This window comes from Hippocampus guttulatus, chromosome 9 (assembly GCF_054856545.1).
Source record: "Hippocampus guttulatus isolate MCC_2025c chromosome 9, RoL_Hgut_1.0, whole genome shotgun sequence".
NCBI lineage: Eukaryota > Metazoa > Chordata > Actinopteri > Syngnathiformes > Syngnathidae > Hippocampus > Hippocampus guttulatus.
The window spans coordinates 19,859,038-19,876,204 of NC_141269.1; the positions used below are offsets into that span (position 1 = coordinate 19,859,038).

Consider the following 17,167-nt stretch of genomic DNA (forward strand, 5'->3'; position numbering starts at 1 on the left):
TAGTCACTCCAGCGTGTCCTGGGTCTTCCTCGGGGTCTCCTCCCGGTGGGACATGCCCGGAACACCTCACCAGGGAGGCGCTCAGGAGGCATCCGAATCAGATGCCCAAGCCAACTCATCTGGCTCCTCTCGATGTGGAGGAGAAGCGGCTCGACTCTGAGCCCCTCCCGGATGACCGAGCTTCTCAACTTATCTCTAAGGGAGAGCCCGGACACCCTGCGGAGAAAACTCATTTCGGCCGCTTGTATCCGGGATCTCGTTCTTTCGGTCACGACCCATAGCTCGTGACCATAGATGAGGGTTGGAACGTAGATCGACCGGTAAATTGACTTTGGGGGACTTCAATGCTCACGTGGGCAATGACAGTGAGACCTGGAGGGGCGTGATTGGGAGGAACGGCCCCCCCGATCAGAACTCGAGTGGTGTTTTGTTATTGGACTTCTGTGCTCGTCACGGACTGTCCATAACGAACACCTTGTTCAAACATAAGGGTGTCCATATGTGCACTTGGCACCAGGACACCCTGGGCCGTGGTTCGATGATCGACCTTGTGGTTGTATCATCGGATTTACGGCCGCATGTTTTGGACACTCGGGTGAAGAGAGGGGAGGAGCTGTCAACTGATCACCACCTGGTGGTGAGTAGGCTCCGATGGTGGGGGAAGATGCCGGTCCGTCCTGGCAGACCCAAACGTATTGTGAGGGTTTGTTGGGAGCGTCTGGCGGAATCCCCTGTCAGAAGGAGTTTCAACTCCCACCTCCGACAGAGCTTTTCCCATGTTCCGGGGGAGACGGGGGACATTGAGTCCGAGTGGACCATGTTCCGTGCCTCAATTGTTGAGGCGGCCAATCTGAGTTGTGGCCGTAAGGTGGTTGGTGCCTGTCGTGGCGGCAACCCTCGTACTCGCTGGTGGACACCAGCAGTAAGGGATGCCGTCAAGCTGAAGAAGGAGTCCTATCGAGCCTTTATGGCCTGTGGGACCCCAGAGGCAGCTGACGGGTATCGACTGGCCAAGCGGAACGCAGCTTCGGTGGTCGCCGAGGCAAAAACCCGAGCGTGGGAAGAGTTCGGTGAGGCCATGGAAGCCGACTTCCGGACGGCTTCGAGGAAATTCTGGTCCACCATCCGACGTCTCAGGAGGGGGAAGCAGTGCACCACTAACACTGTGTACAGTGGGGATGGGGCACTGCTGACTTCGACTCGGGACGTTGTGAACCGGTGGGCAGAGTACTTCGAAGACCTCCTCAACTCCACCAACACGTCTTCCTTGGAGGAAGCAGAGTCTGAGGACCCTGAGGTGGGCTCTCCTATCTCTGTGGTTGAAGTCACCGATGTGGTTAAAAAGCTCCTCGGTGGCAGGGCCCCAGGGGTGGATGAGATCCGCCCGGAGTTCCTCAAGGCTCTGGATGTTGTGGGGCTGTCCTGGTTGACACGCCTCTGCAACATCGCGTGGTCAACGGGGAGAGTGCCTCTGGATTGGCAGACCGGGGTGGTAGTCCCTCTTTTTAAAAAGGGGGACCGGAGGGTGTGTTCCAACTACAGAGGGATCACACTCCTCAGCCTCCCTGGTAAGGTCTATTCAGGGGTGCTGGAGAGGAGGGTCCGTCAGGAAGTCGAGCCTCAGATTGAGGAGGAGCAGTGTGGTTTTCGTCCCGGCCGTGGAACAGTGGACCAGCTCTACACCCTTAGCAGGGTCCTCGAGGGTATGTGGGAATTCGCCCAACCAGTCTACATGTGTTTTGTGGACTTGGAGAAGGCGTTTGACCGTGTCCCTCGGGGAGTTCTGTGGGGGGTGCTTCGTGGGTATGGGGTACCGAACCCCCTGATACGGGCTATTCGGTCACTATACCACCGATGTCAGAGTTTGGTTCGCATTGCCGGCAGTAAGTCGGAATCGTTTCCAGTGAGGGTAGGACTCCGCCAAGGCTGCCCTTTGTCGCCGATTCTGTTCATAATCTTTATGGACAGAATTTCTAGGCGCAGCCGAAGCGTTGAGGGCGTCCGTTTTGGTGACCTCAGTATTGCATCCCTGCTTTTTGCAGATGATGTGGTGCTGTTGGCTCCTTCAAACGGGGCTCTCCAACTCTCACTGGAGCGTTTCGCAGCCGAGTGTGAAGCAGTTGGGATGAAAATCAGCACCTCCAAATCTGAAACCATGGTCCTCAGTCGGAAAAGGGTGGAGTGCCCCCTCCGGGTCGGGGGAGAGATCTTGCCCCAAGTGGAGGAGTTTAAGTATCTTGGGGTCTTGTTCACGAGTGAGGGCAGGAGGGAGCGAGAGATCGACAGGCGGATCGGTGCAGCGTCTGCTGTGATGCGGACGTTGTATCGGTCTGTCATGGTGAAGAAGGAGCTGAGCCGAAGGGCGAAGCTCTCAATTTACCGGTCGATCTACGTTCCAACCCTCATCTATGGTCACGAGCTATGGGTCGTGACCGAAAGAACGAGATCCCGGATACAAGCGGCCGAAATGAGTTTTCTCCGCAGGGTGTCCGGGCTCTCCCTTAGAGATAAGTTGAGAAGCTCGGTCATCCGGGAGGGGCTCAGAGTCGAGCCGCTTCTCCTCCACATCGAGAGGAGCCAGATGAGTTGGCTTGGGCATCTGATTCGGATGCCTCCTGAGCGCCTCCCTGGTGAGGTGTTCCGGGCATGTCCCACCGGGAGGAGACCCCGAGGAAGACCCAGGACACGCTGGAGTGACTACGTCACCCAGCTGGCCTGGGAACGCCTCGGGATCCCCCGGGGAGAGCTGGAAGAAGTAGCTAGGGAGAGGGAAGTCTGGGCTTCCCTGCTAAAGCTGTTGCCCCCGCGACCCGGCCTCGGATAAGCGGTAGAAGATGGATGGATGGATGGATGGCTTTCATGCCCCTCCACACTTCCATGGTGTGTTTATGCTACACTCTCCACTCCTGCCTACCTTTCTAGTCATTGTGTCATTGTCAATCGGTCTCGCTGCTGCTCCTCAGAAATGACAGCTTTTGTGAAATCTCGAACAACAGCCACTCGCAACTTCACTTTCGGCTTAAAAATCACCATAGGTGGCCGTTTCTGTCCATCACAATGCCAACCAAAGACAACAGTAAATGCTGACGGTAATAGAAACTGGTAGACTGGCAGAATAAAGGACAAACATCTCCAAGAAAGCGTTTCCATTTATTTAAATGTAATGCAGAACATTACTTTTTACTGCAGTAGGAGCAGAAGAAGGCCAGCTTTTCCTTGTAATCCGCCAGGATGTTGCAGAGCTACGGTCGTCCTTGCCCGGATGGCTAGATGGCGTCATTTCATAAAACGAAAGCACTGTTTAGTTGATCTTAAATTCTCTCACGGCTCTTCGATTCCCATGGTCGTCCGCGTAACTGATAGTTTAAACTGTGCTTCATAAGCGTATCTCTTTGGAGGTACAATTTCAGGAATGTTTTGCACAATGCACGTACTATTTACTCTATACACCTACTGGGGGCGTGCCTTTGCCATCTTCTTGCATGCCCATCGTACCCACTTTAACGTCCGCTTGCTATCCTCAGTAACGTCAACCTTGCCTCGATATAAGCTGCATATCGACACATCATCAGTCAGTCAAGTGCATCCCCGATTGAAGTCACACAACAGCATTCAGAGATTTTGGAATTTGTTGCATACACGAGGCATTATTAGAAACCCCATCCATTTTGGAGAAAAATTAAGATTGGAAGTGTGCCTTATGGTGGTGAAAATACTGTGAATTTTATTTTAACCAGTTTAATGGCATCTTAATCATGCACTTACTGACTAGCAATGTGCTTACTAGGTAATGCTGCTATGCCAAGAATATGAGAAATGGTGCTCAAACGATACGCTCCTGGTGAGTTGATTTTATTCTGATACATTTTCAATTGATTCAACTAATGCAGGAAATGTGTGCCATGGCTCTGTAAAACTCTCCCACTGTAAGAACTGCTCTACCAGCTGATATTTGGTACATATGGTGTCAACCATAACCATTGCTGTTTTATTTATTTATTTTTCAGGTTGTCAGCACCCACAATGGTGTGATTCAAGCTGGTGCAGACCGTGTTGAGATCTGTTAGGCAGGCATCGATCACAGGCGAGTAGCCTACATCTGCCCCTACACACCTGCCCGGCGCCTCAGGTCTGCGGACCAGATATTATTAGAAGTACCTAGAACTAAACTGAGGCTCAGAGAGGATCGAGCCTTTTCTGTTGCTGCTCCCTCTCTCTGGAATAACCTCCCACTGAACATTCGGCAAGCCTCCTCGCTGCCCATCTTCAAAACCCTCCTCAAAACTCACTTGTATTCTTTGGCATTCGACTCAGCATGACTTAGATTTGTTCTTGATTTTACTGTTCGGTGCTTTCTACCGTCTTTATTACCAATTTGTTTTACTGTTTATTGTATACAGTATGTTAAATTGCTCCATGTACACCACTTTGTATGCAGCAATGGCTGTTTGAAAGCGCTCTATAAATACAGTTGACTTGAGTCGAGTTATTTAAGAGACTGTTCAAATCTGACTCTTTCAATTTTTAGGTGACCAAGTTCGATCTGTGTCATACTCACGGACTTGAAAATTGGATGAGCAGTGGCCAAGACCATTCTTGAGTGCTATGAATTGTGCGCGGCCACTCATGTGCATAACCGCCATTGCCAAAGAACACCATTTTAGCAGTAACCACTGTGCTTTGATACTCCAGTTAATGACAGGGACAGGCCATTCTTTTCTGTGATCATCTAAGTCAATCTTTTTCGAGCCAAGGCACATTTCTTTCATTGAAAAAAATCTTGTGGCACACGAGTACTTGAAAATGGGATAAAAGTTTATTTTAACAATTAAGTGTGATATTGTTGCTATAAACGGGGGTTTTTAACATTGAAAATTAACGCAGTATTATAACACATTGAATATGAATCAAATCAACATCAATCCAATACAGTCAAACCTCGGTTTTCGACCATAATCCGTTCCAGAAGGCTGTTCGAAAACCGAATTGTTCGAAAACCGTTTCCCATTAGAATCAATGTAAAATATTTTAATCCGTTCCAAGTCTAGAAAACAACTCTTTTAACCCTCCTGTTGTCCTCATTTTCTGTTCACACCCTGTGTCCTCTGGGTCAAAATGACCCATCTTCACTAAACCCCGAAATAAGCAGCTTAATTGAATTTTAAACACCAAATTTCATATTGCTTGAAGAAACAACTTGTCCTTCACCACATTATGTGTGATATAGTTCTCCCTCTTCACTTGTATTTCGAAAGCTTAAGAAAAGGAAAAAAATGTGCGAAAATGAGTTATGGATGCATTTATATTCATTCCAATGACTAAAGTTTCTTTCTTTTTTTTTTTCCTCCAGTGAACTATTTAGGACAATACAAGACAAAAATAAGATAACCAATTCAACTAATTAGCACATGTAGCGGAGTATGCAAGTGCATACAAATGCACCAAATACAGTCAAACCTTTGACTGTATTTGGTGCATTTGTTTTAATGGCAAGTAAAATATAGTCAATTAGAACTTTAACTTGCTCAGGGTCGGATTTTATTCTGTGTGACCGCCGGTTCTTTTTCTCCCGGTCGTTTGCGCTCTCCCGCAATATTGTACCAATCCCTTTTCCCATTTTGAGTCTTTGTATAATTCCAACATCATTCAAATGACTGGTCGTTTCGCCATGATAAAGATTATCATTCGCGTCACTTATCGCCGCCACACTGTTATATTTATGGAGCAGAGAACATGCACAAGTACTGTCAATGCCGTGATTGGCTGCTGAGCGTCATTGCATTGTATCGTGTGATTGGCTGGACACCCGTCACTCACTGAATTACACAGCAAATTGATACAGAAAAAAGTTATATTCAGGTATTCATTTGCAGTGCATTCACTGCGCTGGATATGTTTGCATGTGTGCTGAGAGTGTGCGACCAGTGCGCAGTTCCGCACCTTAGAGGGAACATCTGTGCCGTTTCATCTCCATTGAACGTAAATCTAAATGAAAGTTACCTTTCATTGCATTGCCTCGCATCGGAAACTTCATTTGTCTCGAAGCATAAGGCAATTTCCTAGCTGATGCTGCTCCCTACCGGTATGGAAGAGTACTACATGATTACTCTTCCAGGCGATCAACCGCACAGGCATAAATATGGCATAATTTCCCACGGCACGCACATGGTTTGAAAAACACTGATCTAAGTGACTTCAACACAATCATTGTCCAAGGGTTCCATGAAATTCCAAAGAAACACAGCTTTAGTGACTTTATTCCATCTTGTCACACATGACTCATATCAAATGGAGGCACCCCCGAGGAATGTTGTGGTGTGGCTCTAATAGCCATGAGTGCCAGTGAAATGTATCCCAGTCCCTGTGATTAAATGTCACATATTTTTTCAACAAGATTACTATTGTGAGATTAATCCTCTCCAGCTGTCCTGATGACCGTCGGTAGTGACTAAAGAGCAGCTTTCCGTCTCATGAGACATTGAGTCGAGTATCTGACATGCTTGATCTTTTTTACCTTACAAGTTTAACAAAACATCTTGTGTGTGGAAAAAAAAGCCTGAATGTGAATCTGTGTTGTTAATTTTGTTATGTTTTGGATGCCCTCGAATGTCGGAGCATGTGTGTAAGGGTTAGATCATTCTCCTCCACCATCACACTCAGCACTGGTTCTCCTCAAGGATGTGTACTGAGCCCCCTGTTGTTCACGCTCTACACATTTGACTGTTCTCCGACTCTTATTAGCGGTCCAGTTTGCAGAAAGTTTTTATCATGATAACAATCAAACCATTCTAGGAAATGTTCATTTACTCGAGCCACATGCAATTCACTCTGAGCATGGAAATTGCCAGAATCGGACTGAGTAACAATCGCTTCCTTGTTTTTCAAAGTCTCGTAGATTTGAGTCTTTGCGACTCCAGGCGTCTCCTGAATGTTTCGTACTTTGTTACCCGCTTCGTTTAATCAGATACATATCACTTTCCCTTCCATGGTCATTACTCTCTCCCTCTTTCTTCGTCTTCCCCTCTCTCCCTGTGCTCTGCAACTTGAAGTAACTGCGCCACTTGGTGTTGAAATACCTGTCATTACAAGTCCAAACGAAATGAATGCAATCAAACCTTAATTGTGCACCAATCTTCGGCGGGCCGGATTAAAAAGACCAACGGGCCGGATCCGGCCCACGGGCCGTAGTTTGCCCACGCCTGAGTTAGACAATGGATGGATTTAAGTTAGTCTTTGCAATTCTTTTAGCCACCAAGTGTGAGACTCTCAAGGCACTTATATTTGCTGAATAATCAGTTTTAAAGTCTTCAAAGATTCATTGGAGAGCTGTTCACTCCGTATTGTGCAGAGCAAGCTTTTTTTGCGCGTGGGGATCAGCTGTCCATATTACAAGTAGGGCTTCTGGTATTGCACCTTTCTTGTTCTTCTAGGGCAGAGGCTCTTGTGTTGAATCCTCACTGGGCCTTTTCGCCATTGCAAAGAAACTTTTCAAAATACGTTACACAGTTTGCAGTCATTAACGGATGCAATGGAAAGAATCCGGTGACTTTTCAAAATAATATATTTTCTGCCTCAGATCTTGTAAATGAACCACAAGAACAGTGTGTGTGTGTGTGTGTGTGTGTGCGTGTGTGTGTGTGTTTGTGTGTGTATATATACAGTATATATATATATATATATATACAGTATATATACACACACACACAAAAAAAAATATATGCATAAAAACATTAATATAAATAATATATATAAATTTAGCTGTATATATATGGCATATATTTTTTTCTTTTTCGTTCATCTGTGCGGCCCGCCACAGCCCAGTTCACAATAGCCTGTGTGTTGTGATTAATAACAGTGTTTGGCTCTTTGGGTTCTTGAGGTTCTCAGTTGCTTTGGTACTTTTTTTTGGGGGGGGGGGGAACACAGAACTGGGTTGGTTTTTCATTCTTGTGTCTAGCCCTGCCCTCTTGTTTTTCACTTTGAATTTTGCATGTAATTACTTTTACTTCGCCATTTTCATCTCCGGTCTGCTTCTAGGTCCAAATTTAGCTCCTCACGTGACAGTAGATTCTGATCAGTCATGTACCCTTGTAACACTTATAACCCCCAAGACTGCATACAACAACCTTGCACTACACACTCATAAAACAAGCAGTAATAAATTCAACTAAAGAGCAACATATATAATTGTGTCATTGTGCGACCTCACAGTGCAGGTCCGGCTTCCATATGTAGAGTTTGCATGTTCTCCCCGGGCCTGCGTGGATTTTCTTCGGGTACTCCGGTTTCCTCCCACATTCCAAAACCATCCATGACAGGCTGATTGAACACTCAAAATCGACCCTAGGTGTGAGTGTGAGCGAGGATCGTTGTTCGTTCCTGTATGCCCTGCGATTGGCTGGCAACCGGTTCAGGGTGTCCCCTGCCTACTGCCCGAAGACAGCTGGGATGTGCTCCAGTGCGCCCGCCAACCTTGTGAGGTCCACCCTGAGCTGGTTGCCAGCCAATCGCAGGGCAATATATGAATACGCAAATCCGCAAAAATGCCTGAACTGCGAATATACAGGGACAACTACAGTATAAGTCTATTCATTTTCGTATCCATTTCATTAAAAAAAATGTCATATATAATTAGCTAAAAAATGAAAGTGAAAATGTATGTTTGTGGATTATTATGCTGTTGTCGTTGCTTATTGCAATCCAACTACGAGCAATCTAGGTTTTGCCTTACCTGAATGGTTCCATGGAAAGTGTCCTCCTTTTGACAATTTTAAGATAAATGAGGTTAAACATTTTAATGTAATGTTTTATTACTATAATACCTGCCATCAATTCTTTCATTTTGCAGCTTTTTGAAATCACAGTACCAATTGCCCAAGGCACGAAGCCAGTGACTATTAGTGTGGCCAATCACACACAGTGCAGTTGTTTGTCTAAGCTTGACAGCTACAAACAAGTCCACAGCATCATCAGGAGATCCCTGACCGAGTAAGTACCGAACACATATTTATTAAATGCAGTAATATATTGTCTATACTATTACTGTAGCAAATTGGGTGTTCCAGCTTTTCAGAAGACAGACTGATCAGTAAAAATTAAGAGCAATTGTTTTGTCCCTAAATCTCTGTTGGCACAACAATCATTTTGAAAGGTTTTCTATCAAATGATATTTCACTGTGCCATAGTGGCCATTTCGACCTTGCTAACATCAGACTACAACAAACTATAATAGAAGTTACGAATATTTATTCTGCCACTCTCCACTGAAAGACAAAATACTGGTCAGACTGTCGTTGAAAACATCCAAAGGTTTTTTAAAGGAGCAGTTACCCTATTATGAACGGCTGGACCAGGCGCGGGTTTCGGCATACTTTGCGTGAAGGGCACGAATGGCCTCGGGGGCATCCCAAAAAAATCAAGCTCATTAAAAGAAAAAACAAACAAAAAGAAAGAACAACAACAACAAAATAAAAATAATTCTAATAATAATGGGATATAATATTTCTAATAAAAGTTTTTTGAAGAATGTTAAATAATATATGTCATACAAAAATAACATAGGCTTATTTTCGCGAAAAAAGATTAATCTCCTGTGCGTATATCTCGTCTGTCTACCTTTGGTGCCCCAGCCCCTTTCTTTCATTCTCTCATAGTTTGTTACATTATGCTTCAATCGCAAATTTGGCAGAAGTGTATTTTTGGATATCTGGATATGTCGTCGAAAAGGCATCAAGAGTCGGGGGTGGAAAAGAGGAAAAGAAAAAAACAGCAAGATGATGCTCACGCGTCTCTTGCAGGTAAGACAATGTTTTAAAATAACAATTGTTTGTTTATTTTGTTACAGCCATGTTTACCACAATAACCACCACCATGTTTAGATGATGTGTTTACATGCTCTTCGGTAATGCGATAATTACAAAAACCTATTTTATATGGTTCAGTCAACAGTTCAATTTATTTTCAAATATATAATGTACAACTCTTGGTCTAAGTGTAGGCTTTCCTTTCATCCTAAAAAAAATAAAAAATAAATAAAATACTGTACCTGCTCGTGCTATAAATGCTCGTGCTGTAAATGCTTGTGGCGATTGTTTTACACAAGCTTGCCAAAAACAATCCAAAATGCTATTGTGGAAAACTAGTGACCTGCGCAGTGATTACACTATGGAAAGTAATGGGATGTTATTAGACAAAGTTGTTTTATATGCAATTACAATGCCAACATTCTTGAGAGGTTTATTGGCCAAGAGTGACATATATAGCTAAAACTGTATTTTGGAGAAAAAAAAAATCGATCCATCGAAGTTGTATATTTTCCCTTTCATATTCACTGTTTTCACATTGTCCAAAATATTGATATAATGCCATATCACTCCTTGTCCATAAAGGTAGAATATTGAAATGTTCATGTGCCTGTGTTTCAAATATAGGCCGACATAATAACATGATTAATTTCGAAAATGTTTGTACCATCGTTCAAAGCTATATTTCACTGTAGAATCCTTGGATATTTTGTCTTGTATTTCTGAATACAGGACCAATGCTTCAATATCTTCAAGGAGAAACTCAAGTGCAAGTGAAAGTTTCAGAAGAGCTATCAGCCACCACAAGTAGTAAAGATCAGCCATCAACCAACAGATCGATAGGCTTTGCAGCAGCATCCAGCAATTTGGTGCCATCTTTTGTGTTTTATAAAGACTTGAATATTATTATTTATCTCTTTTTTTTGTGAAAGTTTTTGAAACATTAACATGGACAGCAAGCGCCTGGTGGCCGGGCCTACACCCATGGGGCCCGGCCGGGCTCAGCCCGAAGAGGCAACGTGGGTCCCCCTTCTCATGGTCTCACCACCCATGGGAGGGGTCAAAGGGGTCGGGTGCAATGGGAGCTGGGCGGCAGCCAAAGGCGGGGACCCTGGCGGTCCGATCCTCGGCTGCAGAAGCTAGCTCTTGGGACATGGAATGTCACTTCTCTGACAGGGAAGAAGCCCGAGCTGGAGTATGAGGCAGAGAAGTTCCGACTGGATATAGTCGGACTTGCCTCCACACACAGTCTGGGTTCTGGTACCAGTTCTCTCGAGAGGGATTAGCCTCTCTTCCACTCTGGAGTTGCTCAGGGTGAGAGGCGCAGAGCAAGTGTGGGCATACTCATTACCCCCCGGCTCAGTGCCTGTACATTGGGGTTCACACCGGTAGACGAGAGGGTTGCCTCCCTCCGCCTTCAGGTGGGGGGACGGGTCCTCACTGTTGTTTGTGCATATGCACCAAACAGCAGCTCAGCATACCCACCCTTTTTGGAGTCCTTGGAGGGTGTGCTGGAGAGTACTCCTGCTGGGGACTCCCTTGTTCTGCTGGGGGACTTCAATGCTCACGTGGGCAACGACAGTGAGACCTGGAGGGGCGTGATTGGGAGGAACGGCCCCCCCCGATCAGAACTCGAGTGGTGTTTTGTTATTGGACTTCTGTGCTCGTCACGGATTGTCCACCTTGTTCGAACATAAGGATGTCCATATGTGCACTTGGCACCAGGACACCCTAGGCCGCAGTTCGATGATCGACTTTGTGGTTGTATCATCGGATTTACGGCCGCATGTTTTGGACACTCGGGTGAAGAGAGGGGCGGAGCTGTCAGATGATCACCACCTGGTGGTGAGTAGGCTCCGATGGTGGGGGAAGATGCCGGTCCGTCCTGGCAGACCCAAACGTATTGTGAGGGTTTTTTTGGGAGAGTCTGGCGGAATCCCCTGTCAGAATGAGTTTCAACTCCCACCTCCGGCAGAGCTTTTCCCATGTCCCCGGGAGTGCGGGGGACATTGAGTCCGAATGGACCATGTTCCATGCCTCTATTGTTGAGGCGGCCAATCTGAGTTGTGGACGTAAGGTGGTTGGTGCCTGTCGTGACGGCAACCCCCGTGCTCGCTGGTGGACACCAGCAGTAAGGGAGGATGTCAAGCTGAAGAAGGAGTCCTATCGAGCCTTTATGGCCTGTGGGACCCCAGAGGCAGCTGACGGGTATCGGCTGGCCAAGCGGAACGCAGCTTCGGTGGTCGCTGAGGCAAAAACCAGAGCGTGGGAAGAGTTCGGTGAGACCATGGAAGCCGACTTCCGGACGGCTTCGAGGAAATTCTGGTCCACCATCCGACATCTCAGGAGGGGGAAGCAGTGCACCACTAACACTGTGTACAGTGGGGATGGGGCGCTGCTGACTTCGACTCGGGACGTTGTGAACCGGTGGGCAGAGTACTTCGAAGACCTCCCCAACTCCACCAACACGCCTTCCTTGGAGGAAGCATTGTCTGAGGACCCTGAGGTGGGCTCTCCTATCTCTGTGGTTGAAGTCACCGATGTGGTTAAAAAGCTCCTCGGTGCCAAGGCCCCAGTGGTGGATGAGATCCGCCCGGAGTTCCTCAAAGCTCTGGATTTTGTGGGGCTGTCCTGCTTGACACACCTCTGCAACATCGCGTGGTCAACGGGGAGAGTGCCTCTGGATTGGCAGACCGGGTGGTAGTCCCTCTTTTTAAAAAGGGGGAACGGAGGGTGTGTTCCAACTACAGAGGGATCACACTCCTCAGCCTCCCTGGTAAGGTCTATACAGGGGTGCTGGAGAGGAGGGTCCGTCAGGAAGTCGAGCATCAGATTGAGGAGGAGCAGTGTGGTTTTCGTCCCGGCAGTGGAACAGTGGACCAGCTCTACCCACATACCCACATACCCTCCCCAGGGTCCTCGAGGGTATGTGGGAATTCGCCCAACCAGTCTACATGTGTTTTGTGGACTTGGAGAAGGTGTTTGACCGTGTCCCTCGGGGAGTTCTGTGGGCAGTGCTTCGTGGATATGGGGTAACGAACCCCCTGATACGGGCTGTTCGGTCACTGTACCACCGATGTCAGAGTTTGGTTCGCATTGCCGGCAGTAAGTCGGAATCTTTTCCAGTGAGGGTAGGACTCCGCCAAGGCTACCCTTTGTCGCCGATTCTGTTCATAACCTTTATGGACAGAATTTCTAGGCGCAGCAGAAGCGTTGAGGGGGTCCGTTTTGGTGGCCTCAGTATTGCATCTCTGCTTTTTGCAGATGATGTGGTACTGTTGGGTCCTTCAAGCAGGGCTCTCCAACTCTCACTGGAGCGTTTCGCAGCCGATTGTGAAGCAGTTGGGATGAAAATCAGCACCTCCAAATCTGAAACCATGGTCCTCAGTCGGAAAAGGATGGAGTGCCCCCTCCAGGTCGGGGAGGAGATCTTGCCCCAAGTGGAGGAGTTTAAGTATCTTGGGGTCTTGTTCACGAGTGAGGGCAGGAGGGAGCGAGAGATTGACAGGCGGATCGGTGCAGCGTCTGCTGTGATGCGGAAGTTGTATCGGTCTGTCATGGTAAAGAAGAAGCTGAGCCAAAGGGCGAAGCTCTCAATTTACCGGTCGATCTACGTTCCAACCCTCACCTATGGTTAAGAGCTATGGGTCGTGACCAAAAGAACGAGATCCCGGTTACAAGCGGCCAAAATGAGTTTTCTCCACAGGGTGTCCGGGCTCTCCCTTAGAGATAAGGTGAGAAGCTCGGTCATCCGGGAGAGGCTCAGAGTTGAGCCGCTTCTCCTCCACATCGAGAGGAGCCAGATGAGGTGGCTTGGGCATCTGATTCGGATGCCTCCGGAACGCCTCCCTGGTGAGGTGTTTCGGGCACGTCCCACCGGGAGGAGACCCCAAGGAAGACCCAGGACACGCTGGAGAGACTGTGTCTACCGGATAAGCGGTAGAGGATGGATGGATGGATGGATGGACACGCAGAATAGGAACCAATGAATTCTACAATGTCAGCCTTGATTTCCGGCCACCAAAACCTTCGCACGATGAGAGAGTGGGTACGCTGGATTCTCGGGCGGCACACTATCTTAGATTTGTGACTCCACTGCAACACCTCCAGGCTGCAATTTGCAAGGCACAAATAGACTCCATGCTGGACAAGAACCTGGGCATCTTCTTGGGTGTCAATAATATGCTTTCCAATGTCCCACTGCGATGCCCCCATGAAATACTGACTGGAAAGAATAGCCTCAGGTTCCGATCCTTCATTGGCCGAATCATGGAGGCGGGAGAGTACATCTGGCATATAATATTTTATAATTTATATTTATTTTTATACTTTTTGTTACTCTACTTCTCCCTTTCAAAATTTTGCTGCTGTAAATTGGGAATTTCTCCATTGTGAGACAAATAAAGGTTTTCTTATCTTGTCTTATACTGTTTTTGGACCGCTTGTAATATGTCAGTCGAAAGTCATCGTGGGTGAGGAACAGGGCCCAACGACCTGGTTACGGTTCAAGAAGAGTCCGGAACAGAATCTGACTCTCAAAAGGTGGACTCAAATGGAATTGAACAAAACACCGACAAAGTACAACAAATAATGCTGGTGTCAATAACCAGGAAAACCAAAGCAAACCAAAAGTCAAAGGCAAGGACAATATAAATGGAAATAGCTTGTCGTGATAAGCTATTTCCATTTCGTCAAGAGCACAGGTGTCAAAGTCAAAGCCCAGGGGCCAGATCTGGCATTAAACATATGACTGATTATGATTGGCAACAGGTGTTCAGGCTGGAGGGCCGACCCTCCTCTCCCACCTGCTGGAGATACACAAAAACAGAATCATGATAGAGCTTGGCGGGACTTTAGTCTCTTAGTGGCATGGATGTAGACAAGGTTCTTGTGATCGGTGAAGACAGTAAATTGTTCCGTCGCTCCCTGAAGTTAATGCTCCCCACTCTTGTAAGGCCAGTTTGATGGCCAACAGTTCACGGTTACCCACATCATAATTGACTTCAGTAGGACAAAGTTGACGAGAGAAGACAGCGCAGGGCTGGAGTCTCCGTGCTCTTTCAGGGATCCCTGGGATAGCACAGCCGCTACTCCTGAATCCAACGTGTCCACTTCTACAATGAGAGAAAATTCAAGGTTAGGGTGATGCAACACTGGAGCATTAGTAAATTATTTCTTTCGGTCCTCAAAAGCGGCGTCCGCACAAGAAGTCAAACTAAATGGGAAATTGTTAGACGTTAATTTGGAAACTTAGTGCGGCCCGGATGCTGTAGTTAAGGATGAACCACTTGTGAAAATTTGAAAATCTTAAAAATCTTTGGAATTGTTTGAGGGTGGTAGGTGTTGACCATTCCACTGCTGCCTTAGTCTTAGCAGGGTCAAGGCTAAGTCGACCCTGACTGATAATGAAGTCAAACAATTGTACCGAATCCTCATGAAAGTCAGACTTCCCTACTTTTATATACAATCTATTTTCCATAAATCTTTGGAGGACCGTGCGTACGTGTCTTTGGTGGTCCTGTGAGTTATTCGAAAAAATATATACAGTCAAACCTCGGTTTTCGAGCGTCTCTGTTCTCGACCAAATCAGTTTTTGACCAAAAATTTCGAGTTTTTTATGCCTCGAATTACGACCGAAAATCAGTTCTTGACCAAATTGAGAACATTTGAATGCGCCACTTGACTCCTCTCGCCTTCCTTACACGAGGGAGTGACACTTCCTTGGGTAGACGAGGAACTGACGCTTCCTCGTGTAGCGTTCCATTGTGAGCAGCCGTGTTCAATAAAGATTTTTTTTTTTAAAGCGTGGTTTCGGTTTTCGAACAAATCAGTTTTCGAACAGCCTTCTGCAACAAATTATGGTCGAAAACCGAGGTATGACTGTTTATCATCAAGATAAACATAGGACGTCATTTATCAAACGTTGGAATATTGCTGGTGCATTGGTGAGGCCAAAAGGCTGAATATTCAGAAGAATGTATTGGTGTTTTCATTGCCATGTTCCACTATCCTCTTTCCGAATTCTGACTAAGTGGTACGCGCTACGGAGATCCAGTTTAGAAAAAGATGCTAGCTGATTGTAGCGGTGCAAATGCAGAGTACAACAAAGGAGGCGGATATTTATTTTAAACTGTGATGTCATTTAGCCCACTACAGTCAACACAGGGATGAAAGGACTTGTCTTTCTTCTCTATAAAGAATAAGCCCAAGCCAACAGGGGAAGTGGATGGACAGATGAGGCCAGTGGCGAAATATGTTCTCTTAAAGCCTCTTATTCCGGTTGTGATACTTGATAAGAGTCGGGAACTGGGCAGATAGCACCTTCATTGTTCTGAAGGTGCTATCCTGACTGAAGACCTTACTCAGGCCATGGTACCTCATGGGGTATCTTATCCAAGCAAATGACTTCGGATTTAAGATTTGACTACCGGTGCGCAACCGCTAGCGGCTGATCACAAACAATTAGCGTGGCAGAATGGAATTCTAGTCCAGTGGTTAGCACGCCGACTACACAGTGCAGAGGTACCGGGTTCAATTCCAGCTCCAGCCTCCCTGTGTGGAGTTTGCATGTTCTCCCCGGGCCTGCGTGGGTTTTCTCCGGGTGCTCCGGTTTCCTCCTACGTTCCAACAACATGCATGGCAGGCTGATTGAACACACTAAATTGTCCCTAAGTGTGAGCGCGCATGGTTGTTCATCTCTGTGTGCCCCGCGATTGGCTGGCAACCCGTTCAGGGTGTCCCCCGCCTACTGCCCGAAGACGGCTGGGATAGGCTCCGGCAACCCCCGCGACCCTAGTGAGGATTAAGCTGATCAGAAGATGGATGGATGGCTATATATATATATATATATATATATATATATATATATATATATATATTAGAGCTGTCAAACGATTAAAATATTTAATCTAATTAACAATGCAACTGTCATAATTAACTCAAATGAACTAAAAAATTAATCGTGATCACTCACGCATTTTTTATTGTTTTAGAATTTCCTTATATATATTTTTTGTCCTATTTTTCCCCCATTTTAATCCTCTCATCAACATGGAATCATGAATCAGTTTTCTATGTGCAAAATGCAAATATTTACTGAAATAACAATTTCGATTTTCAATTTTACATGAACATTTTTCACTTGGAGCAGTTATTCACACAATCTCTCACACAATATTACTGTCCATCAACAACAGTGAAAAAAATATTTTGTCACACAACAGTTGCTTTAACAGCTCTTTTTATGGAATCAAAACAGAGCAATATAACATTATAAAGTGTATATCTAATGTAAACTAGTACTCAGCCTATAGTGGATTCAAACCATGGTTGCATACTTCATTTTTCTCAAGTTTGCTTTGAAC

At 46.2% G+C, this 17,167-nt stretch overlaps 1 protein-coding gene across 2 annotated transcripts in view; it reads left to right on the forward strand.

The window, feature by feature from the left end:
* The window catches only part of vegfc (vascular endothelial growth factor c), a 73,404-nt gene that overhangs the window by 29,528 nt on the left and 26,709 nt on the right, over window positions 1-17,167 (forward strand). For both annotated transcript variants that reach the window (XM_086121093.1, XM_086121092.1), the window contains exon 4: window positions 8,849-8,988. In XM_086121093.1, the coding sequence (XP_085977219.1) occupies window positions 8,849-8,988 (140 nt within the window). The remainder of the gene's footprint in view (window positions 1-8,848; window positions 8,989-17,167) is intronic.